The sequence below is a fragment of the Mustela lutreola genome, chromosome X, assembly GCF_030435805.1.
Source record: "Mustela lutreola isolate mMusLut2 chromosome X, mMusLut2.pri, whole genome shotgun sequence".
NCBI lineage: Eukaryota > Metazoa > Chordata > Mammalia > Carnivora > Mustelidae > Mustela > Mustela lutreola.
The window spans coordinates 9,734,666-9,757,305 of record NC_081308.1 but is presented as its reverse complement, the minus strand read 5'-3'; the positions used below and the strand labels follow the sequence as shown (position 1 = coordinate 9,757,305).

General features: G+C 46.3%; 1 protein-coding gene across 9 annotated transcripts in view; it reads right to left on the bottom strand.

Moving 5' to 3' along the window:
- EGFL6 (EGF like domain multiple 6) overlaps window positions 1-17,874 on the bottom strand; it is a 58,557-nt gene extending 40,683 nt beyond the window's left edge. For 2 of the 9 annotated variants that reach the window (XM_059156777.1, XM_059156776.1), the window contains exon 1: window positions 17,392-17,818. In XM_059156777.1, coding sequence (XP_059012760.1) covers window positions 17,392-17,708 — 317 coding nt within the window. In that variant the 5' untranslated portion in view covers window positions 17,709-17,818. Of the gene's footprint in view, window positions 1-17,391 lie in introns of all 9 variants that reach the window. The other 7 variants (XM_059156779.1, XM_059156773.1, XM_059156774.1 and 4 more) reach the window with 7 other exon arrangements.
- Between the last annotated feature and the right edge of the window lie 4,766 nt (window positions 17,875-22,640).

The following is a 22,640-nucleotide window of genomic DNA, read 5'->3' as shown; positions in this document are numbered from 1 at the left end:
ACAGCATGGAGGTTCCTCAAAATGTTGAAAATAGAACTGCCCTATGACCCAGCAATTGCACTACTGGGTATTTACCCTAAAGATACAAACGTAGTGATCCAAAGGGGCACGTGCATCCGAATGTTTATAGCAGCAATGTCCACAATAGCCAAACTATGGAAAGAGCCTAGATGTCCATCAACAGATGAATGGATCAAGAAGATGTGGTATATATACACAATGGAATACTATGCAGCCATCAAAAGAAATGAAATCTTGCCATTTGCGACAACATGGATGGAACTAGAGCGTATCATGCTTAGCGAAATAAGTCAAGCAGAGAAAGACAACTATCATATGATCTCCCTGATATGAGGAAGTGGTGTTGCAACATGGGGGCTTAAGTGGGTAGGAGAAGAATAAATGAATCAAGATGGGATCGGGAGGGAGACAAACCATAAGTGACTCTTAATCTTACAAAACAAACTGAGGGTTGCTGGGGGGAGGGGGGTTGGGAGATATGGGGGTGGGGTTATGGACATTGGGGAGGGTATGTGCTTTGGTGAGTGCTGTGAAGTGTGTAAACCTGGCGATTCACAGACCTGTACCCCTGGGGATAAAAATACATGTTTATAAAAAATAAAAAATTTTTTAAAAATGCAGTGGTTTTTAGCACATTCACTGTTACTCAACTGTTACCACTATTATTCCAGAACATTTCCATCCCTCTGAAAAGAAACACCATATCCATGAGCAGTTAGTCCCAATTTCCCACCCCACAATCCTCCAATCCCGGCCACCACGAATCTGCTTTTTGTCTCTGGATTTGCCTTCTCTGGACGTTTCATAGAAATGTAATCATACGCTATGTGACCTTTTCTGTCTCTCTTCTTTCACTTAATATGCCTTCAAGGTTCGTCCATGCTGTGGCTGGTAATAGTGCTCCACTGCTTTCTATGCCTGAATAACCTTCCTTTGTAAGGATGGACCACTTCTGTTCACTCAACCATCAGTTGATGGACATCTGGGTGGTTTCCATGTTTGGGGTTTAATGAATAATGCTATTAGGAACACTGGTGTACAAATTTTTGTGTAGACATATGTTTTCATTTCTCTTTTGGTATATAACTAGGAGTGGAATTGCTAGGTCATATGGTAACCATGTTTAACTTTCTGAGGAACTGCCAGACTGTTTTCCAAGATGGCTACTCCATTTTCCATTCCTACCAGCAGCATACGAGGGTTCCAATTACTCTATCATCACCAGCACTTGTTATCGTCCTTTTTTTTTTTTTTTTTTTTTTTTTAAATTATAGCCTTTCTAGTTGATGCGAAATGGTATCTTACTGCAGTTTTTAAAAAAGATTTTATTTATGGGGGCACCTGGGTGGCTCAGTGAGTTAAGTGGCTGCCTTCAGCTCAGGTCCTGATCTCCAGAGTCCTGGATTGAGCCCCACATCGCGCTCTCTGCTCAAGTGGGAACATGCTTCTCTCTCTCTCTCTCTCTCTCCTTCCCCCAACTCATGCTCACTCTCTCTCTCTCCAGTAAATAAATAAAATCTTTAATTTTTTTTTAGATTTATGTATTTGAGAGAGAGAACACATGGTGAGGAGGGGCAGAGGGAGAGAGAGAGAAGCAGGCTCCCACCTGAGCAGGGAGCCTGACACGGGGCTCGATCCCAGAACCCTGAGATGTAGACCTGAGCCGGAGGCAGATGCTTAATGACTGAGCCACCCAGGTGCCCCCTTAATTTCATATTTTTTAAGTAATGGAGGGTTCATTGAGTTAGATTTCAATCTATCAAAACACTCCTGCCAACTTCTTGACTAGGGGTTTACAAGTGAGGACCTTACCTATTTTCCTAATACCCCAAGCCCCAGCTTATTCAATAGGACATGAATATGTATTTAGCACTGTGCTAGGTACTGGGAATGCAATCATGAACAATAGGGTCCCTGACATTAGCTTTTAGACAAGAGGATTAGAGTAACAGAGGCACTACACTTATTCAGTCAGTCAGCTAGAAAGGCTTAAAGCAAAGAAATATACTCTGGTTGAAGGGATCCAAGATGTTCTCTCCACAGGTGCACCTTTAAGTGAAATGGAAGATGAACGGAAGCCAACCACATGAAATGACGGCAAGTGTATTATAAGCAGAAGTCACGGAATGCGTACAGGGGGAGAGGTAAGAGACAATGGTGTCTCTTGTGCTTGAGGGACCTGTAGACCACAGCAGTGGAGCAAAGGGAGGAAGAGGAGCGGGTTACAGCACTGGGCGCCATGTTAGTCAAGATAGGGCTGTGAGGCCTGCTAGCAGAATGGTAATAGGGCAGCAAAGAGGGATTTTGAGTAGGGAGGTTATTTGATACCATTTTCCCTTAGAAAAATATTATCATGGCAGTGATCTGGAAAATGGATGAGATGGAGGCAGATGGAAGCAGGGATACTAGTTGGCTTGGAAGTTTCTGGTCTTTTGGACTAGAGCAGAAGCAGAAGCAGTGAGGAAAACTGGATAGATTCATGGTGGAAGCAAAAGACTTGGTAATGGCTTAGAGCAGTCATTCATTCTATACTGAAAGCCTACAATGTATCATGCATTGGGTTAGTCTCCAGAGGGTCAACAGCAACCAAAAGGAACATACGATCTTTGCCTTCATGGGGGTCATATTCTGGTCAGTTGGATCTGGAGTGTGACGGGGACCATGGAGGACCATGATCAGGAACAGGCCAAATGAAGAGCTCTCTTAGGGACATGCTAATTTTGAGGGCTCATGAGACCGACAACCAAGAGAAGATATTGAGTAGGGAGTTGGCTATCTGGGCCAGAAGCCCAGGAAGCAGGACTGGGGTTGGGATTCATCTGTAGGTCTTTGGTTACTGAACCTATGGGAACAAAGTAGCATAAGAAGAAAAGGCGGCTTAGGGCACAGCCCGAAGAAAGCTAGTGTGTAAGAGGGGGTCCACGGAGGAGAAAGGTCCAGAAAGAGACCCAGGCAATGACCAGAAAGGTAAAAGGAACACCAGGTTAAGCCAAATGCAGAATGTTTCTAGAAAAAGCAGGACGAGCTCCGATGTTGAGCGGCTATAAACTATGATGGTTAGGACGACAGTCTTTTTCCTGAAAACTAAAGCATCGTAGTAACCAGTCACTGATTTCTTTCTTGTCAGAGGTAATGGCTAAAATGTCATTATTCAGATGCCTGGGTAGCTCATGTCATGATCCTGGGGTCCTGGGATCGAGCCCCACCACACATGAACATGTGCCCTGCCTCAACTATCTCATCTGTAAAATGGGGATAAAAGGGGATTTACCTTAAGAGTTTCTGTGACAACGAAATGACGCGATATATATATAAACTAACACAGTAAGTGACACAGGAAATGTTCCCTAACGCATCACTTCTAGTGGTACGAGTAGTAGGATTAAGATTGCTATTAGATGTGCTGAATAAGGTGTAAAGTTTAAAACTGCTGTAGGCTCAGAATCACTGGAATGAACCGCAGTGTGAACTAGGTTTCTGCTTTAGTCTGAGACCTCCGAGAAGCAGAAGCCGTGAGAATGAATGTGCAAGATGTTATTACAGGAAACACCTGTGAGAGAAAATGGCAAGAGAGCTGGGGAAGCCTGGGAGGGCCATGGGAGCAGCATGGGAGGCTGACCCCAAGCGAAGCAAAGACGGAAAGAAGGCTGGGTGGAGGTATCCGCGGCTGCTGTGTGGTCAAAGGAGGGTTTGGCAAAACTGAGGGCGAGTCCGGGAGCCAAAACTGACCATCAGCAGAGAGTGGTGTTTCCCACAAAAGGTCCTGCTGTGTATCCCTGCCATGCTCCTTCTGGAGGGTGGCCTGGCAGGGGCAGCCCGTGGGAGGCAGGGCCTTGCCCAAACATGGTGATGGCTTTCCAAGAGCAGAGCAGTGGGGGCCCTGAGTCAGCCACACTCCCAGCGGCTGCCACAATCTCCATGTGACTTCACATGTTAACATATGTAGGAATCCGTTTTCACTGCAAGGGGAGCTTATTGTAGAATTTCACCTGAAAGAAAGTGACTTTAGATGTCCGCCAGTTCTAACCTATCATTTTACACATGAAGAAACCAGGGCCAAGAAAAAGACCAGGTGACCTTACATTGGTATTAGAAGTCAGACAGGAAGGAAAACGGGGTCCTGGAATCGAGCCCCACACTGAGCTCCCTATCGGGCTCCCTGCTTCCCCCTCTGCCCCTCCCCCTCCTTGGGCTTTCTCTCTTTCAAATAAATAAATAAAATCTTAAAAAAAGAAAAAAAAAGCAGCTGTTATCAATGGAGAAGGCTGGGACTTCAGTCCGTGGACCAACCTCACTCTTATTTACTGTGCTTTGCTGGGTCACATCCCGTAACCTGCTCCCCCAGCCTCCAACAACATCTTTTACCTCCAGCTGGAGATGGTGTGAAGGTGGTGGCTTGTGCCGTTTTGAGTTACTCGGATTTCCTGGGTATCACCCAGGTACAGCAGGTAGATAAGCTATGTACTTCTGTTTGGTTTTCTCCTGTTCATCTGTTTTTTATTAGAGGGGGCTCTCAGCCCAGAACCTAGAAGGGTAGAGGGAAGAGAATCTTTCCTCCCCTGCGTGATTCATGCGTCCGTCTATCCATCTGTTCACTCACAATGCTTTAGAGAACTACATGTGTCCGGCACTAGAGTGGGCACGGAGAGCAGCCCCTGTCCACAAAGAACTTCCAGTCTAGGGATGCAGCTGGGCAAGCGAACAGATCATTATTTACTCCAGCGTGACAGATCTCATGAAAGGAGTAAGTTCTCCGGCGCTAGGGGAAGATGGAGGGGTCGATAGGTGGGGGGTGGGTGGGTCAGGGGTTTTCTGGGGGAAATGGGGCCTGATATGAATCCTGCGGACTGGTGGGACTTACCTGGTAAAATGAAAGGAGGCCCTTTGGTGGGAAGGTGTTCCAGGCAGAGGAAACAGCCTGGGCCAAGGAGGGAGCCACCAAGAACCTGAGGAGTTGATGGCCTATAAGCTAGAGCGTAGAAGGGGCTGTGTGTTTAGAGCAGGGGAGCGGGAAGGGAAGGGGATAGGGAAGCAGAGAAAACAGAGCGGGGGAGAAGGCAGCAGGGGCTGCTACCTTACTGTGACCGCGGAAAACATTCTGTCCATCCTGAAGGCTCTATGGAGTTCCAGAAGGATTTCAAGCAGGTGGAATTATCAGGGATTTTGCAAAACAAAGCAGTCTCCGTAAGAGTAGAGGCACTCAATAAGCAATAATATTACTGAAACTTGACACCAAAAGCAAAAGCAAAAATCGACAAAGGGGACAGCAAACTAAAAAAACGTCTGCACAGCAAAGGGAATCATCAACAAAATGAAAAGGCAAACTACTAAATGGGAGAAAATATTTGCTAATCATATATTTGGCAAGAGGTTAATACCCCACATATAGAAAGAACTCATACAACTGAATAACAAAAAGACCAATCTGATTAAAAATTTGGAAGAGGATCTGAATAAACATCTCCCCAAAGACATCCAGATGCCATCAGACACATGACAAGATGCTCAACATCTCTCAACATCAGGGAAATGCAAATCAAAACCACCATGAGGTATCACCTCACACCTGTCAGAATGGCTAATATCAGAAAGTCAAGAAATAACAAGTGTTGGTGAAGATGTAGAAAAAAGGGAACCTCTGTGCACTGCTGATGGTAGTGTAAATTGGTGCGAGCACTAGGGAAAATGGTAAGGAGGTTTCTCACAAAACTACTACCATTTGCCAACAATCCCACTTCTGGATATTTAGCCAAAGAAAATGAAGCCACTAAGTTGAAAAGATACCCACACACCCCATGTTCACTGCAGCATTATATACAATAGCCAAGATCTGGAAACAACCTAAGGGCCCAATGACGGATGAATGGATAAAGACAATGTGGTATATACACAATGGAATACTATTCAGTCATTAAAAAAAAAAAAGTGAAATCTTGCCATGTGTGAAAACATGGATAGACCTTGAGGACATTATGCTAAGTGAAATAAGTTAGAGAAAGACAAATACCACATGAGCTCACTTTTATGTAGAATCTGAAAAACAAAGAACAATAAAAAAACAAGCTCACACATATAGAGAACAGATTGGTGGGGTTGCCAGAGGCAGAGAGGTGAAGGGTTGGGGTAAAATGGGTGAAGTGGGCCAAAAGGTATAAAACTTCTAGTTATAAATAAGTCATAGGAATGTAATGTACAAATGGTGACTACAGTTAACAATACTATTTTGCATACTTGAAAGGTGCTAAGAGAATAAATCTTAAAGGTTCTTATTACAAGAAAAAAATTTATAACTATATATGGTGACAGACAGTAAGCTGACCTATTATGATCATTTTGCAATAAATACAAATATGGAATCATTATTTTGTACACCTGTAACCAATATGTTACATGTCAGTTATACTTAAAAAAAAAAAATCATCAAAACTGTTAGATGTGAAATCGCAACAAAAAAATAATTGAAACTGGTTGAAATATGGTATTTTTAATTAAAAACTTTAGTGAAGGAGTCCAGGGTCCTCTGTAGAGGTGGGCAAATCCATTCCATATGTATTGGTCAAAGTGAATTACTTTTGATTGCAAAGAACACTGGCTGGGGTTAACTAGCAGGAGATGAAATTCATATACTGTTTGCACATTACCACTACTCTACAGAGAAATCCTCTTTCTCGAGTTTTATTACTTTCACATGCTTGTCTTTAGGTGAAAAGGTGAAACTGAGAAATCCAAAGTGTATCAATTCCTCCGAAGTCATCATTTTCGACATTGTATCACTTATAAAGTATCTCGACAAAGTATCACTTATAAAGCTCTCCAAAACGTTCATGACTAACACTTGGGCCATCAAAATTTTGTTAATCAAGTAAGGTTTCTTAACCACTGTAAAGAATCATCTCCTGGGGCGCCTGGGTGGGTCAGTGGGTTCAAGCCTCTCCCTTCCGCTTGGGTCATGATCCCAGGGTCCTGGGATCGAGCCCCGCATCCAGCTCTCTGCTCAGCCAGAAGCCTGCTTCCTCCCCTCTCTCTGCCTGCCTCTCTGCCTACTTGTGATCTGTCAAATAAATAAATAAAATCTTAAAAAAAAAAAAAAAAAGAATCCTTTCCTCAGTCACTAATGCATTTTAGCATTACAGCTTTGTTAGAAGATAACAGAAATTTGTTGTTGAATCTAACCTTATTTTCACTTGTTTAAAAAAAAGGAAACCATCATTAGAAATCGACTCTTGAACACAAACCAGAAAGCACCGGCAGAGCTCACAGCTGCGGTGTAGATGCAGCGACACGGCTTGTGCATATGTCCTAGAGAAGAGCAAGGAGCTTACAACAACATCGTAGGAAAAACCATGAGAGAAGCACGCAAGTCCACAAATGAGCGACATGCCTTTTGGCTGATGGATGTGCCATCCCTATATTCACCAGTTTTGAGAGATGCCTCAAAGGGACAACCACAAATGGGATTTTCGTGGCTTGATCATCAAATTCTACATCTGGCCATGAAAATGGAAACACAATTTAAAGGGGGAGAAGGAATCTCTCTCTGGTAGATAAAATGGCTAATAATCACTTGCTGATTTGTAGATGCCGGAGGAAATTGATTTATTCTACCAAGCATCCAGCCCTGCATTCTAAGCCCGCCAGGTTTTTTTTTTTTTTTTGTTTTTAAAAAGGCACATATGCAGTCACTTAAAATTATGGATAAAAAAAGAAAAGTAAATATTAAAATATTTCTGCTTAAGTTGAAACAATATTGAGGGGAAGAAAGGAATCCAGCACAGGCAAGCAAGACATTGACAATAACAGCATGGCACACTATCTCATAAAAGTTTTTAAAAACGGCTTAAGCTGTGATCTATGGTCCCATACATATTCTTGCATGGCGCTGTAAGTTAATCATAACCAATTATTCAGATTCCTTCCTCAGCATCCTCTCCTTCTACTGTTCTTTGCTCTAATTCCTGCCCCAACATTACTAACTTTCCCATCATCAATTCAATTATTCTTTTACTTTAAATATCTGGTTGTGAGTATTCTGGATAAGGGACATAAATGATTAGGTTAAACTACACAAAACTTTTGTAAGTTAAAAATTGCCAAATAGGGCACCTGGGTGGCTCAGTGGGTTAAAGCCTCTGCCTTTGGTTCAGGTCATGATCCCAGGGTCCTGGGATCGAGCCCTGCACTGGGCTCTCTGCTCAGCGGGGGACCTATTTCCCTCTCTCTCTCTCTGCCTGCTTTTCTGCCTACTTGTGATCTCCGTCTGTCAAATAAATAAATAAAATCTTCTTTAAAAATCGCTAAATATCTTGTAATTTCATAATTTCATGTTACAATTTACTGTGTTCAGCCACTGTGATTCTGAGATGGTTTGATGTAGAAATTAGCCTACCCTGCTCAACAGAGTAGAATTTCAAGAATCATTTCTTTTCCTAAAGTCTCAGGCACACGATCTTTTTCCTCATATGTGAATCTATTCATACCAAAAAAAAAAAAAAAAAAAAAAAATCTTAGAAGGGGCTTGGGTGGCTCAATCAGTTAGGCGCCATGCTCTTGATTTGGGCACAGGTCATGATCGTGCGGTTGTGAGATTGAGCCCTGCATGGAGCTCTGCACTGGACGTAGGGCCTGCTCGGGATTCTCTTTCCCTCTCCTCTGCACTCCCTGCTCTCTGCCTCTCTTAAAAACAACAACAACAACAACAACAACAACAACACTTACAAAACTATCAATATGAATTGCATTTAGTTCCATATTTAGTAAAGCAAGTATTTTTAAAAATGTCTAAAATGGGAGCAGTGCATTCCAATGTACCAAGGAGGCATGGTCTGGCCGAGAACCAGTCGCTGGCGTGTCCTACATGTTTGAGTATGATGAGCTGCTGTGCATTTGGCTGCACTGGCCCAACTTCATGGGACCTGATAAACGTGGCGTAATCAATCAAAAGGACTTTAGGAACCTTTGCCATCACGGAAGGTCTGGGTGGACAAGCCAGCAGCATTCCCTCTTTCCCAGAGCTCTCTTGCTGAACACCGTTTGGCATATAGAAGGCCCGGGGAGCCTGGTCTCGAGGCAGGGAAGTGTCCGTGTAGGCGAGCGAGTCTCTGTGCAGAGGCGGCCCTGAGCTTTGGGAGTCTGAGCTGAATGTTCGCTTGTCCCAGTTCCTTTAACGCATTACACAGCTTGCTGTCTACACTGATCAAATTAATCACGAATCGCTGTCTCCACAGCTGAAGTTAATTTAAAAACATTCCAGGGATTGTGTAAGTAGTGTAGTGTTTCTTCATGGGGTTCCTTATTTTCTGCGAAAATATACCGTGCCAGAATTCCTAGTGTGCTTGCTTCTGGTCACGTTCCAGGAAACTGTATGATAGTCTTTCTCCAAGACAAATTGAGAAGTTAGAACTTCTTTTGCTGATGTTTAAATATGTTTAAATGTGGCCAAACGAGTGAAATACATTTTTTTCTAAATAGGGACCATAGGTCCAGCTACGAGTTTTTTGTTTCCCTTTGTTTTCATCAGAGTTCCCAGTACGGCAAGTCCAGTGCACCTTACTGGTTAAGATTAATTCCGATTTCCTCCATCTTTAACATACAGAGTCTGGGTCCAACAGTCCCAGGAACGGCCCAAAGCATCTCAGCTGCTTGCCAACAAATGCCTGGCTACTGGGGCGCCTGGGTGGCTCAGTTGGTTAAGTGACTGCCTTGGGCTCAAGTCATGATCTTGGAGTCCCGGGATCGAGTCCTGCAGCGGGCTCTCTGCTCAGTGGGGAGTCTGCTTCTCCCTCTGACTCTCCCCGCTCTCGTGCTCTCTTATTCTCCCTCTTTCAAATAAATAAAATCTTAAAAAAAAAAAAAAAAGATAAACACCTTGCTATCAAGTGCGTACCAGTGTGTGTTTCCACCTTCAAATTTCCCATGTCATCAACAGTAGAGCAAAACTGAGCACCCTCCCTTGCTTCCTGTTTCTCTCGCTTACCCTCCACGCTAAGGAGTTGGGTGGAAATCTGGCACGGTGAGGTCTTAGTGTGGGCCCCCCAGAAGCAGACGGAGACAAGGAGGTGAACGTGACTGGCTTGTCTATGAGGTAAAGGCACATGGATGGGCGGGTGGGGAAGTGAGATGAGGAAGAGAAGGTAGTCCATGAAGCAGGTGTCCTCCAGGCCGCTCCTTTAGTGGCCATCCACAGCAAGCACGGTGGGGAATGACAGAAAATGAGGAGTTAGAGAAATGGGCAATGCCATCTTAAATAGAACAGATCTTATTCGGAACCCAATACAAAGTCACTGAAAGGCTTTGAGGAGATGGCTAACATGATGTGATTTAAGTTTTAAGAGGAACCCCTCTGGACGTGAACTAGAGGGGGCAAAAGCAGCAGCTAGGGGAGCTATCGTGGGGGTTCAGGTGAGGGGTGATGGTGCACGATTGGCTGGTGGCAGGCGGAAGAGAGAGGAGCAGACGGGCTTGAGGCTCGGTCTGCGATAGGATTTAGTGCCAGAGTGAATACGAGCGAGGAGAAGAGTGAGTTGCCAGGAAGGATGCCCAGGTTTTTGACTTGAACCAGTTTGGACACCGTTTGTCCTGGAGCAGGGAGGATGGGTGAGAGGAGGGCAGTGAGCTCTGGAGAGCTGATCCAGAGCGCGGTTCGGGATGTCCGAAGCTCACTGGGACATTCCAATGAACGGCTGAAGAATGCAGTGGGCAGAGCGTGGGGCTGGAGAGTCACACCTTGAAGCCACCTACATGTGGATGGCAGGGAAAAAGATAGGAAATGTGCTGTCTCTGTGAGCCTGGAAAAGAGGCTGAGAAGGAAAACCAGAAGGTGTGATGTGGTTTTAAAATATGCATGCAAATTCTTTGATAATCCACCTTGCAGGAGCGCCTGGGTGACTCAGTGGGTTAAAGCCTTTGTTTTCAGCTCGGTTGTGATCCCAGGGTCCTGGGATGGAGCCCAGCATTGGGCTCTCTGCTCCGCAGGGAGCCTGCTTCCTCCTCTCTCTCTGCCTGCCTCTCTGCCTACCTGTGATCTCTGTCAAATGAATAAATAAAATCTTAAAAAAAAAAATCCACCTTCCAAGGGCGGAAGCCTAATTCCCCTCTCTGGATGTGGGATGAGCTGATCGCCCAGCTTCACGGGAAGGGGCCGCAGTGGGGGTGGACGGAGGGTGAGGCAGAGCTACTCTCACCTTCTCCGTCCCCGAGTTCTTGCGATGTGGAAATCTGCTGCCGGGCCACGAGGACACTCAAGCAGCCCCACGGGGCGTTCCATGAGACGAGGAGCTGAGGCTTCCTGCCAGGAGCCAGCGAGGGGCTGAGGTCTCCTGCCCGAGCCGGTGAGCGTGCCGCCTTGCAGGTAGAGCCCCCCAAGTCAGGCCTTTGGAGGACTACAGCTTCGGCCAACAACTTGGCCTTAGCCTCATGAAAAACCCCAAGCTCCCCGTCCAGCTAAAGTTCTCGGGAACGGTGAGGGGTAGTGAGTAAATGTTTTAAATCTCTGAGCTTTGGGGTATTTTGTTGAATGGCCACATGCCGTGCCCGGAAATGAGCAAAGGGAATGGTCTTCCTAAGGATGGCTGCTGCTGTGGTGTGCTGAGTTTTCATTCTGCATTTGTGTTCATCCAGTCTGAGCTACAGTGGATTCTAAGTACACGGACAGCGTCTACCTTTGGAACGGAAAAAGGCTGCCAATTTCACTAAACTCTGGTGCAGTACCTTAAAGATAATTTGGTGTGATTGCAGGATCATTGTGAGTGTGAACTGGTCACCATGGGGTTATCTCTATACAACACCGCCTGCAACGCCCTGCTCTACTCTGCACTCTCAGAACAAAGCCCGAGCTCCTTGGTTCAACACACAGGGCTCATCGCAGCCTGCTTCCAGCTCGCCTTCCTGGCTGTCACTGGGTTGGCGCCCCTAGATGCCGGCCAGTGTACTTCCTGTCTGGAGCCAAAGCCTTCCTTTTGTGTCTCTTTTGCAGCTGTGTATCGACCCAGCCAGCCATATATTTATTCCTATGCAGTAGCTGCTCGGAAGTAAGCACTATAATACTTGTCCTTGTGTAACTTTTGACTCCCCTGCAATGTAACCCAAAGCTTACTGTTGCCTGGAAGCTGTACCAGTAACAGAAAACACCTGATTCACCCATATTTTGTATATGTATTATATATGGCATTCTTCCAATAAAGTAAGGTACAGAAAAGGAAATGTTATTAAGGAAATCAGAAGGAAGAGAAAATACATTCACAGAGCTGTACTATTAAAAAAACCATGCATAAGTGAACCCATGTAGTTCACACCTATTATAGGTCAAGTGTAATATGTAAAAACGTAAATATACATATTTATTCTTTTGAATGCTTATATATAGAGGTATAAACACACATTATTTATATGTGAGTAACATTATTTGCCTCTCCACTAGAGTCCTGCGGGCATTCAAATGCACCAAGATTTTTGTTCAACACCTCCTATGTGCCAGGAACTGCTCTACGAGCTAGAGTTACAACCCTTACCCTGCACGTCACTTACCAAAAAAGACCGATATGTTGCCTGCCCTCCCAAGTTGTTTAGCAGGGGCAGCAGATAGATATGAATCTCCAGAATTTAGGAGACTGTCTGGGCATGTCATTTGTTCAATTAATGTTGAACCTGAAGTGATTTAATTTTAACTAGGTTTAGAATATTGGGTTTTTTGCCTTTTGTTTGTTTTCATAAGCAAGACCTTCAGATTTAAAACAGGTTATTGGAACCAGTATGTTGAGACCCAGCAAGTTAACGGACAAAACCGGAAGTACTGCTGATTAATCTGGACAAACCACCCCATGGGAAGTAATCTAATTGTCCTTGGGAGATAGCCATGGCTTTTGAATCTGCCACCTGTTCACTGTGATACTTTAGGCAAATCACTTAATTGCTTAATCTTTTGAAACTTAGTTTGTTTATCTGTAAATGGGATCTGATCTGTAATTTACACATGGCTGACAATGCAAGTGATACTTCAGTATCTGTTTGCCCCTTCTAAGTCCTAAGACCTCTATTACAGTTGTTCCTCCTTAGAAGCCTTCAAGCAATGACTTAGAAGCCTTCAAGCAATGACTTAGAAGCCTTCAAGCAATGACTAAATATCTCAGCTCCCTCGCCTTCAGGGGTGGTTAGCTCTGAGGCTTGTATCTTACTGTCTTCTAGAATTCCCCAGCAGGACTGAATCACAGTGACAACTTTTTATTTCCATAGTACTTATTTCCCTACTAGAACTTTCTTGGGTCCCCTCACAAATAAATCACGTACACTCAAATCCTGACCTCAGAGTCTGCTTCTGAGAGAATGTAAACTTAGAGGAAGGAGGTGGTTCTGGGAAGGGTGGCGCCTCAGAAACCCCTCACTTCTTCTATACACATCCCTGGGTCCTACTGGGCAGGAGTCAAGCCAAACAAGATCATGGGTGATAACATATGAGAAAGCATTTTGCAAAAACTTCAGCTTTTATGTATCCAATGTTTTTGGAGAAAAAACTGTGGAATGTTGGAATGGCACTGCTCTTAAAGCAGAAAATCAAATCAAATAAAGTTCTTGGAAATTCATCAAACTTCTTCAAGTTTCTCCATTCCAACGTCTGTCAAATAGGCACAATATCTGTTTTGTAGGTTTGATGAAATAAGTCATTGAAATCACACTGAAAAGTGTTTACACATAGTAGAATCTCACCAGTATTTGCTGAACGCCAATCTGATTTATGAAGACTAAGTAATATCCTTATCTTCATTTTAATGTTTATGCAGCCTAGGTTATATGCACATAAATCACATATAAACAGGATTGTAGTATCTTCTAAACCAATGAAACTATTGAAATAAGGCTGTTCAGAAGTGATTTCTATGTTGTAACTGAATATTTCATGCTCAGTATTTCCTAGAAAAACTCAGCTCTTGAGTTTTGAGGATATTTCCACAAATTCTAGTTTCAAGAATAAGAGACAAATGATATCTCAACTGCTCACATATCACTAAAATCATGTTTTCAAAATAAGATCCAACCCATAAAACTAAAACAAGCGACTCATAGTTCTCACTTCCTGTGTAAGGCTGAATAATAGCCTCCCCAAAGATGTCCAGATCCTACCTAATCCTTAGAATCTGTAAATGTTACCATATATGGCAAAAGGGACTTTGTGGATGTGATCAAATTAAGGATTCTATGATAAGGAGACCATACTGGTTATCTGGGTGGGTCTGGTATAATCACAGGTTTCTTGTAGGTAAGGGAGGAAGAAGACCAAGATAAAAAAAAGGCAAGGTGACAAAGAAGAGATTGAAGTGATGTGGCCACAAGCCTAGGACTGTTGGAAGGCTCTAGAAGCTATGAGAGACAAGGAATGGATTCTCCCCTGGAACCTCCAGAAGGAACACCCCTGCCAACATCTTAATTTTAGCCCCTTAAGACTCACTTTGGATTTCTGATCTCCAAAACTCTAAGAGAATAATAAACCTGTGTTTTGTTTTTTTTTAAAGCCATAAAGTTTGTGGGAAATTATTACAATGGCACTTCCTTAGTGGGGCTCTGAGAGGAATCAGTTCTCAAAGCAGGTGTGATTTGCAGAAAGTGGGCATCTCTCCCTGAGTGCAGACCCTCAGCACAAACCCACTCATTCCTTCATCTCATGTTACTTTTATTTGAATAGACGGAAAAAATGTATAACAGAAATATGTTATAAATAGGGAGTTGCTCCAAACGTGAAAAGAATAGCAAAATTACTATTTATCTTATGTGCTCAAGGCCAAAAGATGCCAGTGTTAGGTCCTGGAACCCTGTGGACAGGAAATTCTGGTCAATAAATATTCTAGACTGGCCAATGGACCCCATGCCCAAACAGTACTGAAAAGGTCTAGGGTTTCACCTAATCTCTGCTGCCCCCCCCCACACCCTCTGAGCGCCAAACCCTCCCCTGCAAGGTCACATTTCCACTCCTACAAGATGAAAGAAACTATCCGGAACCAGGAGAAATGCCCCAAACTGCAAGAACGAGTGTGCAGTGGCGGGAAAGTCACCGCTGGCCAAAAGAAGGTGGTTCAGGGTGGTATTACAATTTCATGTGGGGGGGGGTGCGGGGGGGCACCTGGGTGGCTCAGTGGGTTAAGCCTCTGCCTTCGGCTCAGGTCATGATCTCAGGGTCCTGGGATCGAGCCCCGCATCGGGCTCTCTGCTCAGCAGGGAGCCTGCTTCCCCCACTCTCTCTGTCTGCCTCTCTTGGCTAAAGTTGGGGGTAAATAATACCTCCAGTAGTGATGAAGCGAGTATGTTCACGAACCAAGGAACAAGGGCCCACTTCCACCGCTGCCCCAGTATCCGCAAGGGGTGCTTTTCCACCCACAGATCCTGCGGGTGCTCCTTTAAAGATTTTAAAAATTTATTTGTCAGAGATAGAGAGTGAGAGCAAACTAGATCTCTGTCAAATAAATAAATAAAATCTTTTCTAAAAATCTAAAAAAAACTTTTTTTAAACAAAATTTTAAACCCCCAGTGCTTATGTTCGAAATCTCTACACAGCAGTCACAGCTTCACTGCAAGCTGTGAAGCCCCAGGAAACAAACAGTGAGCACCTTGCCTTTTCTGTAAAAGTACCAGCCCCCATGGAACACAGGGTCCAGGCAGCTCCCGAAGACCCTACCTCGTCATAAACACACCAGCTTGGGAAGCAGACTGTGTGTCAAGAAAGCACATTTCACATCCTGAAAACCACAGACCTGCAGAAGCCTCACAAGGAATCTTCATTTTAGTATTTCTTGCTTTATTGGGGGGCTTTCTGGCTTTTCGTTTAATTTGGTGGCGCTTTGAAAGTGAAGCTCCTGGAGGTCCGTTTGCTGGCTGCTAGGAAACTGCTAATCTCGTTTCTCAAAAGCAGTTGGTCTTTCTTAAGGGGGCTTTCTAACAATTCAAGAGCCTCCAATGTTCAAGGAGAATGTGACTATGGGCAAATTGCATCTGCTTACGTTTTTATTGTGGAAAGGAAATTGAAACTTACGATCCTACATTCTAAGAACCTGGTTTGAGGTTTGTTCTGTTTGAACTTCAAAATCCCATAATACTGTGGCTGGCTGATGAAAGATTTTTTTCCTGTAAGTCAAACAAAGATAGTCAGGCTCACCTTTCAGAAGCCTGTTCCAAACCAAGGCTCTCTGCCCGCTCTCCCCAGTGACTGTTGACTAAACAAATCTCTGCAGGGCACTGAGTCAGTGCCCCCCACCCGCACCTTGGGCAAGGGCTGGTGACAGTTTTGTGGAGAGGGCACTTCGGGAAACTAGAGGGTGGAGGCCACAGGCAGTCCTCCAAATCCTACCACGCACAGCACAGCTTTCCGACCGTCCCCAACCAGTAACCATCCAGCCCATCGCAAAAGGTCCACCGTGCCCCACAGGAGAAACGCTGCTGGAGTGCACACTTCAGAAGGCAAGAGATCACAGCCAGAGAACGAGGAAAGCCTTTCCTGTGACTGATTCCTAAAGGCTGCCCTCATGCCCTGGAGAAGAGCAGGCACCGAGGAGGCCAGGCTGCCCTGTTTGAACGCCCACTTCATCACTTACTACTGGCCATGCTGCCTTGGGCAAGTTATTCAACTTCTCCGAGACTTATTTTTCTTCTCCACCACGCGGGGATTATAATACCAGTACTTATCACACAGAATTTACGGGCACTCAAGTGGGTTAATAGCCCTAAAGTGTTTAGAACAGTGCCAGGCACCAGTATGCCTGTGCTTACCAAGGGGCTTTGCTGATCTCACGGCTCCGACCAGTTTATCAACAGTAGAGAAACGGCTTCAGATTCTAAATTGTCAGAGTAAGAAAAACGACTCGATTTCATCTGACAACGACATTCTCTTTCCAGTTCATTAACCTTAATCAGAAAGGCGCTGAGTAGAGCCCCCTTCCCAGCGGGCTCAGCCCCAGCCCAGCAAAGGCTTACTCTGCCGCCCTGTTTCTGCCCCTGCTCCGCCGGCACAACCAGCGACTGACAATCAGTGGGTGCCCTTCGGCTAGAACGGAAAGCACAAAACTACGCAGGCACAGAACCCACCCGCCCGCCGCCACTCGCACCCCCGCCGGCCCAGTAGATGCGCGCCCACCACCCAGCCCACCCGGCAGCGCGCAGGGCCTCCCTCCCCCAGAAACCGCCCGACGCCGCCAGGTGGGGCGCAGCTGGTGCGGAGGGGCTGGGAACAAGCCTCGCCAACGGGGCGCGGGGAGGAAAGCCCGTGCGCGCCCGGGGCCTGGCACCTGATGAAATCCCGTCTCAGCGCGCACACCCCCGCGGGATGCCTGGAGGGACCAAGGAGAGTGGCCGCCCCGACGAGGAGCTCAGGCCGGGCGAGAAGCAGACACGCACCTGGCCGCGTTCCCTAATCCACCTGCCACCCAGGGGAACAGCAGCGGGAGCGCCAGGGCCCAGTGCGGCGGCATCTCCGCGCGGGGCCTCCCTCCGTCGCGTCCCGCCGCTCCTCCTGAACCCCCTCTCGGGAGGTCGCGGGCCCCGGGGCGCTGCGGGCCGGCAGCCTCCGCTCTCCCTCGGCCGCTCGGGGCCTCGGCTCCTCCCGGGCGCGGTCCCAGCGGGCGGCGGGGGCGCCCTGATGAGGCGCGCGGCAGCTCCTCTCCGGGCGCAGCGGGGGCCGGCGCGCGAGGGGAGGCGGGGCGGGCCGCGCACATCTGGCTGGGACCCGCCTCCAGCACGACCCGCGCATCCTCCGCCGCGCTCTGCTCACACAGAAACTTCCCGCAGACTCCGAGCACTTCCCTCTGGTCAGTCACCAGGTCGCGCCATCTGTTGCAGACCGCTGCTTTGCCGCAGGTTTCCGTGATACTTGCGCTCGGATTTCAGAATCTGGGGGAGTCCAAGCAGGAAACAAGGGTGCTAGTTCAGAACACTTCCACACTCCTTTCGTTTCGGTTCTCATCGTACTCTGCTAGGTGTTCTTCCACAAACTGCAAATCACGGGCTGGGCTGCTGGAGTTGGAAGCTCACCAAGTCCTGGGCAACCCCTTCATCGGACGTGACCTTCCATGCTCATTTGCAACAGCTCACTCACGAGGGACCACAGGACGACAGGGAAATGTAATTCCCAGGGCAGAAACTAGTGGCGGACACGCATCTGGCGCCTCCTCCACCCCTTCCCTGCATCCATACCCTTTCGTTTCACAGTGGGGAGAGCCTAGCTCCCCACACTGTTCTTGGGACTTGGCTGTGACTTGCTTTGACCAATGGCAGAAGTGCAGAAGTTAACCAAGTTGCCAGTTCCAAGCACAGGTCGTAAGACACTTGAGCCTCTCTCCGGGATGCAGAAGACCATGCCCCCAGCCAGCATTGTAGCCCAAGGAGAACGAGGAACAGGTGGAACAGAGCCGTCCAATCCACGGATACATGAATGAGCTCAGCCAAGGTCAGCGGTGCCCGCCAAGCTCCCGAGGCTTACTGTGACAATCCATTACACGGCAATAGTTCTCCAACACCCCTACGACTAGGGTTAGATATAAAATGAAGAGTATGAAGAAAGGGGAATTCGTCTTGATGAGCTTGATTCGTGGTTATATAGTGGGTATATGCCTTAATTCTAGCCAAGAAAATGTAAGAAGTTTAGACCAGGAAGAGGTTTGCTGGAGAGTCTTCATTTACACCATAATGGATCTCCCTACTGGCCTAAATTGTGTTTAATTGGATCTTTGGTTTTATGGTTGAAGGTATCCTGATGGATTCAGTGTCCTTGGTTAGAAACCAGTTAGGCCGTTGAGCTGTTGCTAGAGAAGAGTGACAGGCCCCGTCCTAACCATCTACATGCATCATCTGACCCAACACCCACGACTCTAGGTAGTGATCATTGGTTCCCCCATTTTTGAAGTGTCAAGGAACGGAGTCAGAGAGGTTAAGTGACTTACCCAAGGTCATACAATGGACAAGTGTAGAACTGGGATTGGAAAGGAGGGCCCTTCACCGCTGTGTTCTGCTGTTCTAGAAATCCTCTTTCTCATCTTCTCACTCCTCCGTGGCCTCAGATGTCAAATGAGTCTCATGAATAGGTAATACAATGACCTCTTCCAGGCCATTATTCACACCAAAAGAGGTTTGATTTACTGAAAATATGAAAAGTGAAAGGAAAGCATATGAAGTATGAACCGCGTACCTGCAAATATCTTGAAGCAAATGGAATCTAAAATGTGTCCTCGTGTGGCTTTCCCCACAGGCACACCGTGAGGCAAGGCGCCGAGGGGACGTGATTTTCTCTGCAGCCCCCAAGGACACCGGCAGGGGTGGGGAGTCAATCAGGAAGGGAAGGAAACCGGCAAGTATATATCACGTCACCCCAGAGCCAGCCTAGCACATGGCCCTGCACTTGAGCTCCTCCAAAACGGCCCTCCAGTCACTGCGGGACGGCTTCCACCAGAGTACCAATCCTGGGACTTGTGCCTGCCGTGCTGACAGCCAAAGGCAGCCCCTGGCCTTGTCGATGCTGACTGTTGAAGTCCTACTAGAACGGGAAGGCCCTGGGGAATTTGGGCAGGGCACCAAATGCCGTCTAGAAACGGCATTAAATCGGCAATTAGGAGCTTTTCTCCCTAAACATGCTGACCCAGACCACTCCCTCTTCCACATAAACCATCACTCCAAAGAGTCCTAATAAAACAGGAGTAGCCTAACACAGGGGGCCTTCTGGCTTCTTAGCCCTGGGTTATAGAATCGATGCCGTTTTCTGTTTTTTTGCTTTTATCAGAGCAGACTTCTCTTCTAGGCTTAACGGAGGGGATGAGCGTTACGACAGGAAACTTCTAGAGTGGTCAAACTCTCCTCGGCCAACTCACTTAATATCTCCCGAGGGGAGCTGTGCACAAAGATGCAGTCAGGGAGCATGAGGAACAGCGAAGGAGCCTGGAAGCGATGTGTGGCCAGGTGAGAAGACACGGGATACAAACAGCCATGGACAGGCAGGTGTTTTTAATAATCACACTGGCGTTGCCGACTTTGAAGAGCACGGCTCTTCGGGGGGGCCCCGCTGCATTCTACAAAGGAAAAGCAATCTTTGATCAGAATCTCCCACCTCCAGAATTTCTCATCTGCACCTTTTACGGCACTACTTTTGTTTTCAATCTATTTTCATGGAGCTCCCTTCGTTACAGGTGTGACGGGATATTTTTCTGTCTCCGGAGTATACAGGCCTGTCGCACGCATGTAGACCTTTCCATACTTACATTGTGCCTGGCGCTGAGATCCAAAATTATATTAAAATAGCAGCGCTGGAAGCAAAGCATGATCAGATGAAAGACTTTAAGGTCGGTACAAATTAGCTGGCGGGGGTGGGGGGTCTTGTTAAAATGCATATTCTGATTGGGTGGCTCTGGAGTAAGGCCTGTGTCTTGATTACTAAAAACAACCCAAGTGATGCCTGTGCTGGTTGTCTGAGAACCTTTTACGGTAATGACAGCCTAGAGATCACCTGGACGAGTAGTTGTCAAGTTCAGCTGCACACTGACATCATCCGGGAAGCTTTGAAACTGCTGGCGCCCCAACCCCACCTCCAGAATTTCTAATGTATGAACAATGGCTTGAGCTTAGGGATGCAGAGAAACTTTGAGGGTGGCTCTAATGGTGAACCAAGATTGAGAACCATTGGTTTGGACAGGCTCCAACGTTTTACAAATGGAAAAACAGCTCCAATGTGTGAAGAGCCTTGCCCAAAGCCCCACATAGGATGAGTTCATGTCTCTGTTTCCATCACATGGCCCTCCCCTCAAACTTCATGTTTTTCTTTCTTTCTTTTTTTTTTTTTCCTTAAGAGAGAGAGCACAAGCATGTGTGAATGGGGCGAGGGGCAGAGGGACAGAATCTTCAGGCAGACTCCCCACTGAGTGCGGAGGCCACCCCATCACAGGGCTTGACCCCAGGAACCTGAGACACTTCACATTTTCTTCTTTTCTTTTTAGATTTTTATTTATTTGACAGAGATCATGAGTAGGCGGTGGGGGGGAGCAGGCTCCCTGCTGAGGAGAGACCCTGATGTGGGGCTCGATCCCAGGACCCTGAGATCACAACCTGAGCTGAAGGCAGAGGCTTAACCCACTGAGCCACCCAAGTGACCTGAACTTCACATTTTCTTCTTTTTTTTTTTTTAAAGATTTTATTTATTTAATGACAGAGATCACAAGTAGGCAGAGAGGCAGTCAGAGAGAGGAGGAAGCAGGCTCCCTGCTGAGCAGAGAGCCCGATGCGGGGCTCAATCCCAGGACCCTGGGATCATGACCGGAGCCGAAGGCGGAGGCTTTAACCCACTGAGCCACCCAGGTGCCCCTGAACTTCACGTTTTCTTGATCACCATTCCTGCTGAAGAGGAAGATGGCACCTCTTAATTCATCATCGTCTATGTTAATTGTAGTGACATGTTCAAGAAATGGATGGGTTTTCCCAGTCTGTTTTTCTTTCCATTTCTTATTCCATGAAACAAGTCAATGAAGACATGTAAGATTCTCAATGCAGACACAACTATATTCTGTATGGGAAGGTGTGTCTTCAGGTATACACTGCATTTTTTTCATCCTGTGCCCGTCAAGGATCTAGTCCTTGGAGCCCCACGGCAGAAGAAAAACCCCAACCACTGTCAGTGTTTCCTTCCGTTTTACCACTTTTTGACTTCCTTCCTTCTTTGTCCTCTCCCTCCATTCTTGCTCAGACATTTATCTGGAAGCTACAAAGTGCCAGGCCCTATGGGGGCCACTTGGCAGAAATGTGTCCACTGGATAGCTTATTTTTCCCTGGAGACCGGGGCTGGCCAGCTAACACAAAGTCCTTAGAACGCCTGGACTTCCACACAATGGACCACACCTCTTGCGGAGCAGAAAAAAAATGAAAGTGGGATAAAAAGAGAAAAAAGTAACACTGGGATTCATTTTCCTTCAAATTTTGCCAGCTCGTAGCATCTCCCATTTGATAATTGAAGAGAAATTGCTATTTGTGGGGTGATTATTATTATATCAGGGTAAGTATTTACTCTGGACAACAAGGTAGAAGTTACCATGCCATTTTACAGATTTTGAGGCACGTGAAGTTTAGAGCAGTTATGTCTCATCTATGGTCATGTATCCACATAGGGAAGAACATAGATTTGGGAGTCAGAATTCAGACTTCATTCTTCACCGCGGTAAGGTCAGTTCACCACCAGAAACAATAAATATTTTATAGGTTGGTGAGGATCAGCATGGCTTTTGTTGATTTTTAGTTGACAGAACCTATGATATATGACCCTTTAAATGTCACGACTATATAGAAAAATCTCTTGCCTGCGAATGAAATTTCACTGTGTGAAATGTTAGCACCCTTGACTTTGACTAAATTCATGTTTGCAACTTTTAAGGCACTCAGTCATCGAGGGCTTTTCTTTTTGTCTTTCTTGGGGGTTAGAAACCCCCCAATTTTGGGGTACCCCTGCCAGGCTTATCTGTCTCTTCTGTCCTATGGAAATCTGACACAATGAAAGTCGAGCACCTCCATTGATGTGGGCCTTAAAAGTACAGATGCTGACTCAAAGCTGCTACTACTGGAAAACTGGAACTACATTTGTGATTTTGGGGGATGTAAAGATGGATAAGAGATAATCC